The sequence below is a fragment of the Lepisosteus oculatus genome, chromosome 3 (assembly GCF_040954835.1).
Source record: "Lepisosteus oculatus isolate fLepOcu1 chromosome 3, fLepOcu1.hap2, whole genome shotgun sequence".
NCBI lineage: Eukaryota > Metazoa > Chordata > Actinopteri > Semionotiformes > Lepisosteidae > Lepisosteus > Lepisosteus oculatus.
Window position 1 is genome coordinate 23,150,331 of NC_090698.1, and position 16,363 is coordinate 23,166,693.

A 16,363-nucleotide genomic window follows, 5' to 3' on the forward strand; every position below is an offset into this window, starting at 1 on the left:
GGTCTACATATTCTATTTGCTATATACAGTACATGTATGTCACAGTTAATGGGAAAATGAGTTCAGTGGAAAAGCAAGTAAAGTATTTACCATCTATATATTTAGTGTCCCGGCAAATTATATTCCCTCTGATCCATGGTGATAGTGAAGAAACACTAGACATTAGCAATACATGGGTTTACAACTGAATTACAATGTGCTAGATATTAAAAGGACTTGTCATTTTATTTTACAAATTGCTGTGAGGGTAATGAATGGGCTGAGATGTGGAAGCATCCGTGTAATTGTTTTTCAAGAAGCTTCTTGCCATGATCATTAAGAATAAAGGCAATTTATAGCTCAGAACATTGTTTAGCTATAGACTTCATGTTGACTGAAGTTGCAGTTTTCATTACGGTGGCTTGTCTGCTTAATGAAATTAAATGTGAAACAAAATACATGTTTTGTGGATCAAACCATTCTTGATGTAAATTATGTCCTTAGGTCTAGATTGCATCATTGATCATAAGTTATAAGAGTATTTTATTTAAAGTATTTATGCATTATGTATTTTTAACTACTCTGTCTTACCGTTTAAAAGCTATGATTTCTAGGACAAAAATGGTCATCACATAAATGATATTTTTTAACTGAAGTTTGAATAGGATATCTTAAAGAGTTAAAAAACAAAACAACTTGTCATCAACAACAGAAAAAATAAATGTAAAGGTTTAGTCAAAACAAAACTTGTATTATCAAATGTTATTTTTTGGAATGCTCACATAGACAAAACATTTTTACATTTGTTATACAATGTCACCATTTCGAAGCAACATTATACTGGTAAAACCTACTGTAAAGATAACAAGAAGCACAATGGAAAAATTATACTTGTACTGTACATGTACATCTGTGTTTCAGATAAAATAGGAACTGTTTTGATCGTTAATTGTTCCTTACATTTTTAAAAATGCTTTTATCCTATCACAATCCTTGACTTCAAGGTTATTTGTCTGCAAAGTAACAGTTTTTCACACCAGTGATTAGAATCAGCCTGTACCACATTTTTCACTCAGAAAACTGATGCCCCCTTAGGGTGTGAGATTTAGTCTATAGAATTTTGGGAAGTTTTAAATTTACATATCTCTCAGCCATGTAGTCCAAGCAGCTACAGTATATTTTGAACACACAACATACAAAAATCTATGTGGTGAATCTGATCACTTCATCCATTGAGCAGGAGGTGTTTTTATGGCATGGGAAACATTTCTAGTGCTCTAAATTCAAATCCGAAAGCTGTGCAGAAAAACATTGACACTAGAGTGGGGACATTAAAAATATATTAATTCAATTAAGATGTCATTTTTTTATTCATTCTTCTTTTCTGTTGAATTGTGTCAAGATCAGCAGAGACTTTTTTCCCCCACAGGATACATCTAATCAACAAGAGATATTTATTTGCACTCTCATTAAATTTTTTGTCCTAATCTTCCCAGTAAAAAGGCTGTGCATGAGGGTGATCTCCTTGCCTGATGTTCAGTTCTGTGCTGCCTGCTGAGGACATTTATTTAATCTTCTGCTACAAGGTACTGTAAGTAATAAATCTGAAAAAAACATGACAGTTCAAGCATTATCCCAATAGGTCTTAAGCCTCTTAAAAAGATATCTCAACAAGGCACTTCATAACACACCTGAGCGTGTCCTGCTTTGTTTCACAATACTGGACCTGCTGTACTGTATATTAGTACTATCTGTACTTAGTTATCTCTTATCGAAATATTATTCCTCTTAAAATTCAAGTAAAAATTATGTTTACATACTGTAAATTTAGATACAGAAAATATCATTTATTTCTCTCACTTTATATATTATTTTATAATATTTTCATAAATAAAACTTGTGACTTATCACCAATCGCATTTGATGAGTGTGAGATTTATGTACATAAGAAGTCTGGTTCTGAGAAAAATAAAACTTACTAGATGCCCTGGTGCAATTTGCTATGAAACATATAGCAATGTGTTTTTACATAAAGCCAGTTCCAAATATGAAAATATTAGAATTTAAGAGAGGGTACAAATGAGATGAAGCCTTTCAACCTGTATAACTCACTGGTTGCTAACCTCCTCCATTCTCCCACAACCCTTTGTGTAAAAAACATACCTCTGTTTTGAATATTAAGTTCAGTTCGACATATCTTTCAGTGGGGTTTTCTGGTTTATGTTTCTCTGTCAATTCTGAAGAAATCCCTCATTGCCTTCTCTGTTCAAGACCAAAGTAATACAGTTCTTTTAGCTTGTCAATGCAGAATATTCCTTTAAGCCCAGGAATGCATTTTGCTGCTCTTTTCTGAATCTAGGGCAGCTATTTCTTTTTTGTAATATGGTTAAGAAAGTTGTGCATAGTATTTGTACACAGGCAGACATATTCTGGTTAAAGATCTGTGGTCCTAATACAGATCATTGTGGTACACCACTAATTGCATTACCCCAATTTAAGCACACACCCTTTATCTGTACACTGTTTCCTATCCATTAATCAGTTCTCAATCCAAAACCATACATTACTGTCAATGCTTGCAATTTAAGAATTAATCTTTAATGAGAAACTTTATCATAAGCCTTCTGAAAATCTAAATGTACTGTACCTTATCAAGGTATTTGTATCTATTAATGATGTTGCTTGAATGAACAAAACTGACAAGTTAGATCTTGTTTAACTATTTTTTAAAATCCATGTTATTTTCTATGTTAAAAGAGAAATATGCCATTATTCCATATGAATATATGATTAAGTTTTATTTAAAAAGTAATTAACTGATACTAATAGAAGCAAAACAATTAGAATTTGGACTGTAATAAATAGATTGGATTCTATGTTCTTTTTACAGATTTACAAGATTTACACTATATCTGTCATTTTCCAGTCAACAGGTATTATTATCGAATTTAAGCGATTGCATGTACTGTAGGGTGTTACTGTTCCAACATCCCACCACCAGAGGACACCCAAACCAAGAGCAAGTACTTAATCCACTCTGGGGAGGCATAGGTTAACCACATCTCGTTAACTCATCACCACGCCTCCCCTCCAGCCTATTTAAACCCTGCTTCCTGTTTATTCAGTGTTCAGTATTGGTTCAGGTTTTGTGAGTCATAGACCTGCTGTTGTGATATTGTCTCTAGAGTTCCTCCTGGCTTTTGGACTTGGCTACCCTTCTGGCTGTGATTTTTGGAATTTGTCTTGGACTCCTTTTGTGAAGTTTCTCCTAGTATTTTTGGCTCTTGACCCTTTTGCTAGTCTTTGACCACGACCTTGGATTTCCCTGTTGCTTGTTTTGTGATACAGTACCTTGCCCACATAGGGCCATCCATTGCTAAAATCTACTCTGCAGTGTAACATAGTTAAGTTAATAGCATATAAAAAGCACATCTCTGAGAATAATTCCTAGAATACCATCTGGCTCTTTAAGTGTTTTAAGTATTTTTTACACTTTTAATACATGTGTCTCTTCTATGTTAATACCAACTTTTTCTTTGCCTACAGTGGGGCATTTTGTTGATTTATTCATTGGTAACATCTGGGTGATCTCCCATTGTTATCTCTGAGGCACTTTACTTTATCCTTTACTGTCACAAACTTTTTTTTACTATTTATTTAAGCCTGTATTGCAATATTCTCTTGTACCTCTCTCCTGATAGTGACATATTTACCTGTGCTTATTTATCTGTTCACTATCACTAAGCCATTTATTCCCAGTTAGGGATGTGACAAGCCAAAGGCTATTCCATTAATTCATTCCTTTTCTTTTACTGGATTCTGTTTGTTTTAAATTATTTTATATAGTACTTTCTTTGTCCTCATAATTTTCTTCATTGATTTATTAAATAATATGGAATACTGCTCTCCTGCCTTTGATTTACTTATGGGATGCCTTTGATTTACTTATGGGATACATCTAAAGTGTTCTTACATACAGTACTTTAGTTCTTATATATCAATTCAACACTGATTATTTCAAATGTATCCCATTGTACTTCTCTTCAAAACTGTGTAATTTTTTGTGTAATTTTTTAACAAGTTACCACAACATTGTTGAAGCTAAAACACTGGCCTTCAAGAAACTGCTGAATGAGATCCACAGATCAAGAAACTAATAACTGCCAGAGAGGTACTGTAAGTTGAGCCAAATGGCCTCTTCTTATCTGTGACCTGTATTATGTAATGTTCTTATGTTTCAGACTCAACCTGTTTTTCTTATTGTTTCTTGGTTGTTTGAAATGCCTATACTGTGTAATACAGGCACTCTCTCTAGTAGGAGCTCTGACAAATTTGAGGAAGAAAACAGTGACTAGCCATGTCTGCCTTCAGTCATTCCGGTTCCTTTTCCACAATGTTCTGTTTGAACTATAGGACTATGTCTCTTCAAGAAAATGTATCTCCACAATTATTATATTCGTTATTATATCTCATTTAACATTTGCAGTTAATCTGTAAACATAACACCTGACTGATTGGAGGTTTCAGCCTGGAGATCTTTCTATAGCAAAGGCTATCTGTACAAACATAATGGATTACAAGGTTACCACTGGCCCAGTTAAGAACATCCCACGTATCGCAGTAAAATTCCTTTTGTTTAGAAAGAGACAAACTGACTTTTCAGCAGAATCACAGTCGCTCTTGGCTCCACAGTGAACTGCTATCAATTGGAAGGATTGTTATTTTGGATTGAACCACACAGAGTTGAGGCACAATTTGCATCCAACCTAGACCACTAAAGGGGAAAGATAATTAGTCTTTTGGTGTCTTTCTATTATCTTTTCAAAAGGTTATATTTAAATTAACCACTTGCATGACACGTGGAGGCTTAATGGTGATTACTTCTTCACTAAATTGGATTTTACAAGTTTTTGCCAATTATCTAGAAAGCTTTGTGTAAAATGGCTTTCACCTTGCATCTCTTGAACAAAAGAAAAGTGAAATATAGTTATATAGCAATGTACAAGTAAGCCTAAATATAAAATGACTGACAATGAAAAGCAACCACAGATGTTTAGGGATTTTATATTCAAGACTACCTGGCATGTCATTTCATTGAGGACAAAGTTTAAACTTCATTTCCTGATTGGTTGACATAATAAAATGTCAACCAGCTCAACAAAGCCATGGTCCATTTGAAAGGTGCAAAATCAATTATACTTGCTAATAAAATGCTATTGCTTTAATTGTAATTCATATAATTCACAAGTGGCTGAAAAAAAGGAAAGAAGGCGTAAAGGGAGGTGTTTTGTTTTACAGTGCAGCATTTGGACTGAGAAATGGAGACACTGCACAGTCTGTACTATAGTCAATGTAACAAAAAGAATGCAATACTGACTTAATTCTGAGCCCCCTTTTCAGTAATTGTTTTTTGTCAGTCAGCCTCTGCTGGCCACTCTTTAGTAAAGAATCATTGGATTTCCACATCAGCTGCTTCCATCAATAAATTATCAATGGGAACAATTTATCAATATGCTCCTTCTTATGAAGGGTGGCTGGCTCACCACTTTTTTTGTTTTTTCACCTACTGTATAAAGGTTTTTATTCCTACTTTAATAGACAATTGTTGAGCATATTCCTCATCTTTTACTCTGGTGAACACAGTGTTTGCACTGTTCTTGTTAGCACGTCACACCCAATACTATTTATTTGTACTCTGAACATCACTTGCTGTATTGGCAGTTTGAAGGCAGCCAATGATATAACTTAAAATTAGCCTGAGCAAATTACAGCGGCATCCCACAAATGACAGGCTCATGTGGGTACATTTGTCCAAACCACCAGTCAACTCCAGCACATACTGTATGTCCTACTGTTCTGTTCAATAACGTAGCCCTCTTCACCAAACAGATCTCAGGAACAAGTATCTAAAACAACCACATCCCCTACATCTGTATAACTGTGTCAGTAAACCATTATTTACCAGGATAAGTCAATTGAAAATGGATTTATGTTAAACAAAAGTGCTAGAAACAAGAGGCTCATACTGCCACAAACAGATAAGATATGATTTTTATATTAAGATAAAAAATCCTATCTTAATAAAAAGGGTGACTCACATTAAAAACATATTAAAAATAACATCCACATACCTGGAACAAAGAACAGTAATAGATCTTTACCCTGATTATTACAGGGTACTAGGACTCAAATAGACAAGCTGTTTTAAATTTGGGGTTCTATATTATGAAACACATCTCAAATACACTTAATATCATCCTATTTTTTACAGGCATTGACAGGCATGTAAAAGATACATATACCCATTCTTAAGCACAATCACTGATAGATTAGAAAATATATTAAATAATCAATTATTAGGTTGTAATAATCTCTGTGTTGTATGGGCGATCACTGTTATGCTTTTTATCACAGAATTATAAAAGTTTTTTTTTTAATTCTTCAAGAGACAAGATTAATATAATACGATTTTGTTATCATTGCTTTTTGAGCTTGATACAGTAATGCACAGCAATATAGGTTTTGGCTCAGACATTCTCTGAGTCAGAGACTAATTGCCTTGCTTTTACGGCTTTGTAACTAAACCTTTAATCAAAAGGGTTGTGGGCTGGAACAAGCAGTGTCAATATCTATGAGCACCATTGCTCATCAGCTCAAAAAATACATTTTCAACTCTTTTGTTATGGTGATTGCTACAAAGTGAGCTCAATCCTTCAAAGTCAACATTTCTTCTTCAACATGTACCCACAACATGTAGAATTTGTCATTTCAGTCTTCGGACATCTCTATTGTCATTGCTGTGTAGTTAATCTAAACATTGGCAAAACTTGAATTTAAGTGAACTTTTAAACATTTAAAATCACAGCTATTATTCCTACTTGCTGTCATAGCTGCAGTAATCTGAGTATTTACAGTACAATTGGACTAAAACAGTTTTGCTACCTCGAATAAGTGGAGAAAGAAGCAAAATAAAGAGAGGGAGCTTGGCGACCATTTTTGTTTCTGAGCGACAGAAATGGCTTTTCTATAATTTTCCCCACTGTTCACAAGTCTGCCTGCCACCTATGATCTAAAGTCTGCACCACAAGTCATCCATCAGGCTTCCCGTAGAATGCTGCCAAAGTAACCTCTGCGCAGCTGCTCCTTTTGTCTCTCATTCACTTACATCTCCAGCAGGTTTTCTGTGGATTTCACCCTTGAATAACGCTCACAAGAAGATAAAACTATAACTAATGTACTTATCTTGGTTCAGTTAAAAAAAAACTTACTTTAGTCGGAGTTCAAGTTCTTTTTTGCAGCAAGTGGTACGATGAGACAAATATTACTGTAGGTAGAAATTGATTTCTAAAACATTTTAAAAGATACCCGTACAAATATGAAGTACGAAACTGCAGTATAAAACGGTTACGTTTCCGCTATAATCATCTGCTTTTCAGAATGAAAAAGTTGGAATAGTACTGAAGAGTACTGAATGGAGAAAACGTTAATAATGATTATTATTTTCTGTAACGGAAAGAAATTTGTTATCAAATGTTTTCTCATCTTTACTTTTAAACTCGTTATCGACACCAGTGACATAAAAACTGTTGCATGACGTCTAAGATCTTACAATGAGAAAGAGAGTATACATAGCAATAAGAAAACAAGCAAACCTTACCGCTACCTATAGCAGTAAACACCGTATTTACAACCGAACTGCGTCCCTCAATCAAAAGTCGTTTTAAAAGTGTTGAGGGCAGCTACTCCTTAATATTTTGTTTCTAGAATTGCAATATGTATGATTACTAATCGTTCAATTCCAAGTACTGTACGTTACTAATTAAAATTCTTAATTTAACGTTATTTTACATAAATATATGCATAAGTGACATTTATGGAAGACAATAGAAAACGTCATTGTACAGAGATTTCTTTGCGGAGAAGAGGTACAGCCTGTTCCAGTACTCTTAGTTTGTGACCGTACAGATGTCTGAGAAGGATATCCCCTATCACTGTGCAATTCTCTGAAGTATTTCAGTACCGCCACAAAGGACAGCTCCACTGCATCAACACTAGATAGAAATCTCATTCTAACACCAGTTAATGACTCACCTCCGAGCGAGCAGAGATAGATGTAAACAAGCAACAGGAGCTGTAGGCAGCCCAAATCCAAACCAGGATCACCCAGCTTCCACATCATGGCACACTAAATGTTTACTTCCAAAAACCACGAATACGATTTTATATCACTATGCTTTTCCACATTTTCAGTTATTGCAACAGACCAGCTGTTCATCCATGACGTCATTTAGATGGCTATTCCGAGAATGCTCCACCCCTCTTCACACTGATTGGATACTAGACACAATTGTGTCTTAGTACATTGGATAATATTGGTGTCAGTCAAGAAGTGTTGCAGAGGCGGCTGCTTGCTTTTCCGTTGTACAACTGCTTGCAAGTGCGAGAGAAACCGGTGTTCTTTGTGATTTTTTGATGGACAGAGGAAAGTAAATTATTTCCCGGTAAACATAAACGCCTGCATGTTCTAAGACCGTCCAAAAACACCAATAAAATAATAAAGCTGGTACAACTTAAGTATAGCCGTAGATAAAGATGAACGTACTAGTAGTAGCAGAAACACCTTTTCACTATCAACTTGGAATACTCACGTGTATGGTATAATTCATAGATGAATGCGAATATCGCTACAGTATTATAAACTGAACGAAACAAAATACACGCTAGGTGTGTATATATATACACACACTCAATAACTGCAAAGACAAGAATTCTTAGAATAGTTTACATTAAGGAGCGTGTCAATAAACGGAAAAAAGTCATATACTGTATTTACAGTTTTTATATGAGGAAAAAGTGAGAAAGTTATACCACATCATCACAGTGGAAACTGAGTGCTCTTTATTTTTAATTCTGACATTATTTCGACTTGTTTCAGAATCAAACACCTCCCTATACAAGGGGAAATTCATCTCTGAAAATCCTAAATCCATCTATCCATTGTCTCAGCAAGCGCTTTTTGCTTGGAGGGGAAGTGTATTGCTCCAAGTCTTCAATGGCCAGACCTCAGGGGATGTTATAGGTTATATCTCTTTTAAACGACCAACAACCGAACATCTTCGAAAAGCGTTAAACTGATCTAATTTAGATAATGATCAGTTCAAGCAGGACTTTCGGACCGGAGATGAGACGAAAACCTGCAGACACTGCGGGTCCACAGCGACTGGCTCGATGCACCACTGCTTCAGAGCAGTGCCTCCCGACCCTATAGACTGCTTCGTTTCATGATAGCATACAGTAGCTCGTAATCCCTGGTGCTAATTGATGCCTTTAATTAATCTGGTTGATTATTCATACTTTTTTTTACCTGTACATAAACCCTGGATTAAAAAACACTCCACTTCATGTGTATTGTAAAACTGCACCCGGTTTCTCCTCAACTTCATAATTAAGATTTTGCTCCCTTACGTCCTTCTAAGCAGCTCTTGAAAGACGACCAATTTATGATGAACTGTCGCGGGTGGAAATGACAACGTATTCATCTTTTCCACAATGATTTTTTATGCAGGTCTTAATGGTCACCTGAAAGGTCTCACCTGAATGAGGATCATTCTGAATATCAGAAATAGGTACAGATTGCATACCAGTTCCACCCCCATTCAAGTACTATATGTAAGACCTGAAAGCAAAATTGAAAACGAGTAGCAGATAGAAATTATACTATAATGAAGAACTCGCTTGGAACAAAAACTAGGAGGCACAGGATCTCAAAACCTGTGTTGCATTTATTTCCTTAGAGAATCTAAGGCGCTGCCCAGATCGGTTGTGGGACTGCAGACGGTAATTGTGTATCCTGTACAGCATGTATTTTGACTGTGGGAAGCGCGAACACTTGATCTGTAAATTCTGTACTGGCATAGCCGGATTCGAACCCTGGACCCTGCAGCTTTGAAGCGACAGGGCTACTCACAACCTTACCATTCTCATTGTAAATTGTTATCTACTGTATGCCCAGGAAAGGGAAATACTGTATATGGTCGAGACCCCTACAGCTTATACAGTGACAAATTCTATGGTTAAGAAATCAAATTGCGTGAGATAACACCCCTTTTCTCCCTGTATTTGTATAATACCGTACATCGCTCTGGATAAAATTGTCTGTTCAGCAAGGATTACTTGAATAAAAGTATAGAGAAAACAGGTATATAAAATGTTGATCCTAATCAGGTGCCCAGAATCTTTTTACATTTGGAAATGATTTTCGAAATTAATACGAATCCCAAATTGTTACGGTTTCCTAATGTTTTTGTTTGTTTAGTTTTTTTTTTAATTTCACGGCGTTCGAATAATATACTTTATTAACACTTACAGTATGTGCACACTTCAGTCATATGTAGATTCCTATTTTAATATGCAATAAAAATATATAGTCATATATCCTGTCGAAGCATTATAACATGACTCTTTTAGGAAAAGGAAAGAGTGCCCTCTTGTGAATATTATAAGAATACACTTCACATGTTTAACCCAAAGTACAATTATGGGAGAGAGTTGTTTCTGTACGCAGAAAAAAAAATATTTTTTCGATTTAGACTGTGCTATGATATTTTGGTGTATTATTTTCATAACGCTGCTATTGAATGTGATACGTTGAGTATTTGGCGTCCTGGCCAAATTTCCCATTGGCCCTTACCAATCATGGCCTCCTAATAATCCCCATCCACGAATTGGCTTCATTACTTTGCTCACCTCCCCACTGATAGCTGATGTGTGGTGAGCGTTCTTGCGCACTATGGCTGCCGTCGCATCATCCAGGTGGGGCTGCACATTGGTGGTGGTGGAGGGGAGACCCCATTACCTGTAAAGCGCTTTGAGTGGAGTGTCCAGAAAAGCGCTATATAAGTATAAGCAATTATTATTATTATTATTATTATTTTCAATATGTTCAATAAGAAGAAGTCTACTGCACTGATGTTGTCAATGGCTATGATGATTTTTAATATTTAGATCAGGTCTCCTCATAGTAAAAGGTTTAGTTTCCTTCAGCCTGTAAGTGTAAGACATTCCTTTAAGATAATAATGTAGTGTAACTAGATGCTCTTCTCTGGACTAATCCCAAGCAGTTGTAAGGTAGTGAGCTCAATTGTGCTCAATATTCTACTATAAATGTCGTAAAATGCATTTTATCATTTTAAAAATAACATCCCTTAATTTACCTTCTATAGTTTTAATTATATATTCTCATATTTTGTCCTTGCATTTTTTATTGATGTAAATTACAGTATGTGTTAATATTGAATAACAAACACTTACCATGTGCAAAAACAGACCAGAGCAGATTCTTTAACAAAAACTCAGTACTTTAAAATTGCTATATACTGTATCATAGTTACAGTAGGTAAAGAAGAAGGTAACGTTGCATCTGTTAAAATCTACTTGCGTATACAAAACGTAAAGTTAAAAATATAAAAATGAGATCACATAAGACTAAATTGGCCTTGTTTTAAGCATCACATTATTCATCTCAAATGAAATTAGAGTACTTGTCTTTGGTTACCAACGTGGCACCTTTTGACTGTTAACATATCGCTATTTGACTGTTTGCTCTACTGCCACAGATAAAATCTCATATACTGTAATTACACAGTCATGACCAGCAATTACTGTACCTAGTGCTCTTAGTGGTGGTGAGGAGATGGACAATATTAAAGATGCATAGCTAGCAATTTCTTAGCTTTTCTGAGCAGGAAACTAAATTATCGTTTAGAGAGATTTCTACATACCAAAATTATCTCTTGATATTTCTAAATGTTTTAAAGATAACTGCAAATTATTTAAAGATAGCTGAATGAATTAAGTAGTATCTCTTAATGTTAATTTGGTTTGTCATTCCTTGTGGGGGAGCTTGATGTGAGAAGAAGGTATAATACCAACTAAAGAAAATCGTACGTGTCTAATTGTATTCTTCAACACTGAAAATGTTGACCTTCCCAAGTTCTGATATTTCTGTACAATCTGGTGTCTCATCTATGCCTTGCGAGAAATCTTTTAATTTCTTTATAGACAGCTGATTTTCAATTAATCCATAAGCAGGTAGGTTGTCTTTGCACTGTATGTAATCTGATCTGTTTAGAATAGAAGTATAAGAATGGAAACACTTTGGCATTCTTCAACACCATGTACTGTTCCAAATATCAGTCCTCTATAAATATATATTGTACTGTTCCTCCAGCCTTTATTCAAACTTGGTTAGAATAAGAGTCAACCCTCTACATCTAAAGTTTGCTGTAAAACAACATACAGTACAGTATGACAAGCATCAATCCAACTGTACCAGTTATCTGCAGAACAGTCTTCAAGGGATCTAAATGTTCCTTTCACATGTCACTGTTGCTAACCACATGCTTCAGGTTTTCTGCAACAAACCTACCACACAGCTGGAGCAAGGTAGGTGCCACCATTCACAGTAAATACAGAGTATTGTGCGCCGATTTCCAGAATGCTTGTTTCTATTTATTTTGTTTACTTCCCAGGACACTGATGCTGCAGACAGATGAAGGAAGGTACAACCAAGAAGATACAGTATATACAAAGTATATTATTCAGTATACAGTTTATATGCTTACCATTCCTGAAATAAAATATGCAATAAAAGACACAAATGAAGAGGAAACAGTAACATTTTCATAAAACACCAGCATTGAAAATACCAAATATTATTGTGACCGAAAGCATCACTATTCCTTTCCATGCTGCTCACATATTCTTGGGTTATTACATTTTATGTTTCTATGACAGCAGCTTTCTTCCCATGTCACCTGTCAAGTTCTCAGTGTGGCTGATGTCCGAGAATGTGTTCTAGCCAATATGGTTTCATACTGTACCCAGTTTCTCAATTTTTCTTCACGTACAGTATGTACAGTACCAATCTTCTAGTCTGAAAACACTTGAACACATCTGGGTATTGTCTGTTTGATGAGTAAGATGTAAGATGAGTACCTTTCACTTCCTTCAACCATTGTTGGGGTTGGGTTGCATTTGTATTATAATGATTCAAGACATATAATTATGTACTGTAACTGTTCTGCCATCTTCTCTTACTTCATCCACCCAGTGCTAGTTTTCCTTTACAATGCAATGCTTGAGAAGAGCATTCAGATGATAGCTCTCAGAATTCTGAATCTTTGGTTTACAACTGGACACATGCTAGATCTCTCTCCACCCTCAATGCCATCCCTGACCCTGGAACACCCTGAGTTACCCTTACCCTGACCCTTTGGGCCTATACAACTACCATCCAGGAGTCGCCATGCTGGGTGGGGAACTGTGCACCTTCATGTGCGCGTTTTTTTGCAGCCCATTTAAAGCACTGACGCACATTGTGGAGGATATGCACTACATACAGTATTTAGGAATCATTTTTTTTTATTTGCAGCAGCCTTATCATATTCTGTGCAGTAACATCACAAACCCAAAAATACAGTACCAGTCAAAAGTTTGAGTAGACCTCCTTGAAACCAGGTTTTTCATGATTATCTGTGCTTTAAACTGTAGAAACCTGTCTATAAATGTTAAATATTTAATTACATGATATGTGTACTTATAATCTTAAGTGAACTGTGTTGAAAATGTTAATTTTTCATTTTCAATAAAATGAACACCCAAAGCAAGCGGATTCCAGTGAACCTGGCCTACCAGGAAGAATTGTTGCAAAGAAACCATTGTTAAGAGTGCAGAATAAGAGGATGAGACATGCCTGGGCCAAGAAACATAGAAACTGAACCTTTGAGGCCAGCTTCACGCAACTTCCTCTGAACAGTTGATGTTGAAACATTTGTACTGTACTTCTAGTTGCATTGAGCTCAACTTGTATTTCAGGGGCAGTTAGTCGCCGGTTTCAGAGACTTATGACTCTAATGAATGTATTCTCTGATTCTGAGGTCACCTTTGGCCTGCCTGACCTTTTTTGTCCTCATAAGTGCCAGTTTCTTCGTATCGTTTGATAGTCTTGGCCACAGCAGTTACTGACACTTGCAAAGTTCTTGTAATTTTCTCTTGAATATTGACCTTCATTTCTTAAAGTAATTATAGACTGTCTTTTTTCCTTGCTTACTGAGCAAATTTTGCCACGTTCATTCAGGAATGACAAACCTTTGCCCATGCTCCCTATATTTATAGTGATCGTGGACCTCACCTGTTTACCAGTAATTGGTGACAAAAGGTAAAAGAGGTAATGTGCTAGTTAACTGTGAGAACATCTAACAAAGACAATTTGAAACTTCTTTTAGTGTTCTAACACCATGTTATACACATTTCTGACTTTTTAACTAACCTGGGCTTCAGACTGAAATCAGTTTATTTGGGTGTTCATTTTATTGAAAATAAAAAATGAAAATTTTCAATGTAGTTCACTTAAGATAATAAGTACAAATATCATGTAATTAAATATTAAGCGTTTGTAGACAAGTTTATACAGTTAAAGTGCAGATAATCATGAAAAATCCTGGTTTCGAGGAGGTGTACTCAAACTTTTGACTAGTACTGTATATTAAATACTCACCTGTGTTTCTTTTGTACTGTTATTGTTACTTTGTCTGTTGTCTCTGATGCAACACATTGTCTTGTTTTTTATTGTTAACCATATTTTGGAGCTTACCATATTACCATATCGTCCATATTGTGGAGGTTACAGACCCTCTGTCTGTGTTGTCAGGGAGTCTTGCTCTGTCCTTTAGAGAGAGCCGGAGGCAGGACCCAACGCTCATGGTGACAGCAGTCACTCTACTGTATTTACTGACGTTTCTTTCTCGATAAACAACACAATGAAATATTAAGTTATTAGCCATTTCCCCTTCACTATGTAAATCTAAACATCTAATGGTTTTCTTGAGTACCCATGAGATAAGTTGACCTCATCCTTTTACCTTCGAATGCAATGTTTTTATTGTACGTCTCTTTTTATCTGTTAATGAAATGTATTGTTCTCTATTTAACTGAATCCTACACCCTTTAATCATTTATGAAGTGTTTCCCTAGCAATCTCCCAACACTATGCTTGTCAAATATTTTTTTTTATGCTGACTCATAAAGAGTAAGTCCTTTGATTCATCTACTGTAGGTTATGTATCTGAAAACAGTTTTTTTTAAGTACAGTACTACACCTCCACCTCTTCCACTTTTTCTGTCTCTCCAGAGACCTGTGTATCCACTAATGTTGTATTCATCACCATCACTCTCCGTTAGGCATGTTTCAGTAATTCCAATTAAATCATAATTGCATGCTAGTGCAGTAGCGTCTGTCACTTGCATTTGGTTCCAAATACTCCTGACATTTAGGTATAAGCGTTTAATTACTTGTTCCTCTGACATTTTGTTTATCCCTTGAGTTCTCTTTTGTAACTGTACTCCGTATATACAGTATCTCATATAGTAATGGGGGTAGTAACAGTACATTTTATTTGAATATGTAAACACTTCTATAAATATATAACACTTGTTATCACTTAAAACTATATAGAACTTAAAAACAAAAACTGAAAGGGCTGCACTATAAAACACAGATAAAACCAAAGAGAAGTAAAAGAAAATAAAATTCTAAAGTGTAAACACAGATAAAATAAAGGTATTGACTAAAAATGTCCACAGTGGCAGAATCACTAGTGGATTTGGACAATGAGTACAGTGATTGTGGAGTAGTACAGTGGAAAGCTTTGTGTGAAGCTTGGTCTTGGGTGGAACAGGGAGACCTGAATCCTCATATCTGAGATTAAGTGCTGCCCATGCAATAAAATCCAAATCTGATTTGGAGCTAGATGATTCAGTGCCTAGCATGTGCCTAGCAGCGCTGAGTAAGCAGGAAAACCTCAAGATCTGATTTGAATCTTACAGGGAGCCAGATTTTCAGAGAGCTAGAGTTAGAGTGCACATTGAGACAGAGCAGTTTTCAATAGCATTAGAGCTACAAAACTCTGGACATACTGAAGCTTATTTATCACTTTACTTTATACAGTACCCCAGTAAGTAAAGTAGTAGTAATGAAGTAGTCTCATTTTGATTGAGTGTGAAAAAGCATGAATCAATTTTTCAGTATTTTATTTCAGCACCATCAGCTATGACACTGAAATCTCCATCTTCACAGAATGATTGGGAACCAGTGTAAGACTTAACACAGTTTGCTGATAGATTGGAGATTTTCTTTGGATTATTTTAACATTTCACGCTTGCTCTTATTCTTGGTACTTAAACTGATATTGATTGATGAAGCAATATTGTCATATCTCAGGATATGATTGAGGACCGTAAGAATGCTTTAATCCAATGGTCAGGAAAAGCCAAAAGGCCCAAAACAATTATAAAATATTGGCTTCTTTTACCATAATATATATCA

General features: G+C 35.5%; 1 protein-coding gene across 2 annotated transcripts in view; it reads right to left on the reverse strand.

The window, feature by feature from the left end:
• The window catches only part of tmem8b (transmembrane protein 8B), a 147,517-nt gene extending 139,254 nt beyond the window's left edge, over positions 1–8,263 (reverse strand). For both annotated transcript variants that reach the window (XM_015340190.2, XM_069187026.1), the window contains exon 1: positions 8,071–8,263. In XM_015340190.2, coding sequence (XP_015195676.1) covers positions 8,071–8,158 — 88 coding nt within the window. In that variant the 5' untranslated portion in view covers positions 8,159–8,263. The remainder of the gene's footprint in view (positions 1–8,070) is intronic.
• Between the last annotated feature and the right edge of the window lie 8,100 nt (positions 8,264–16,363).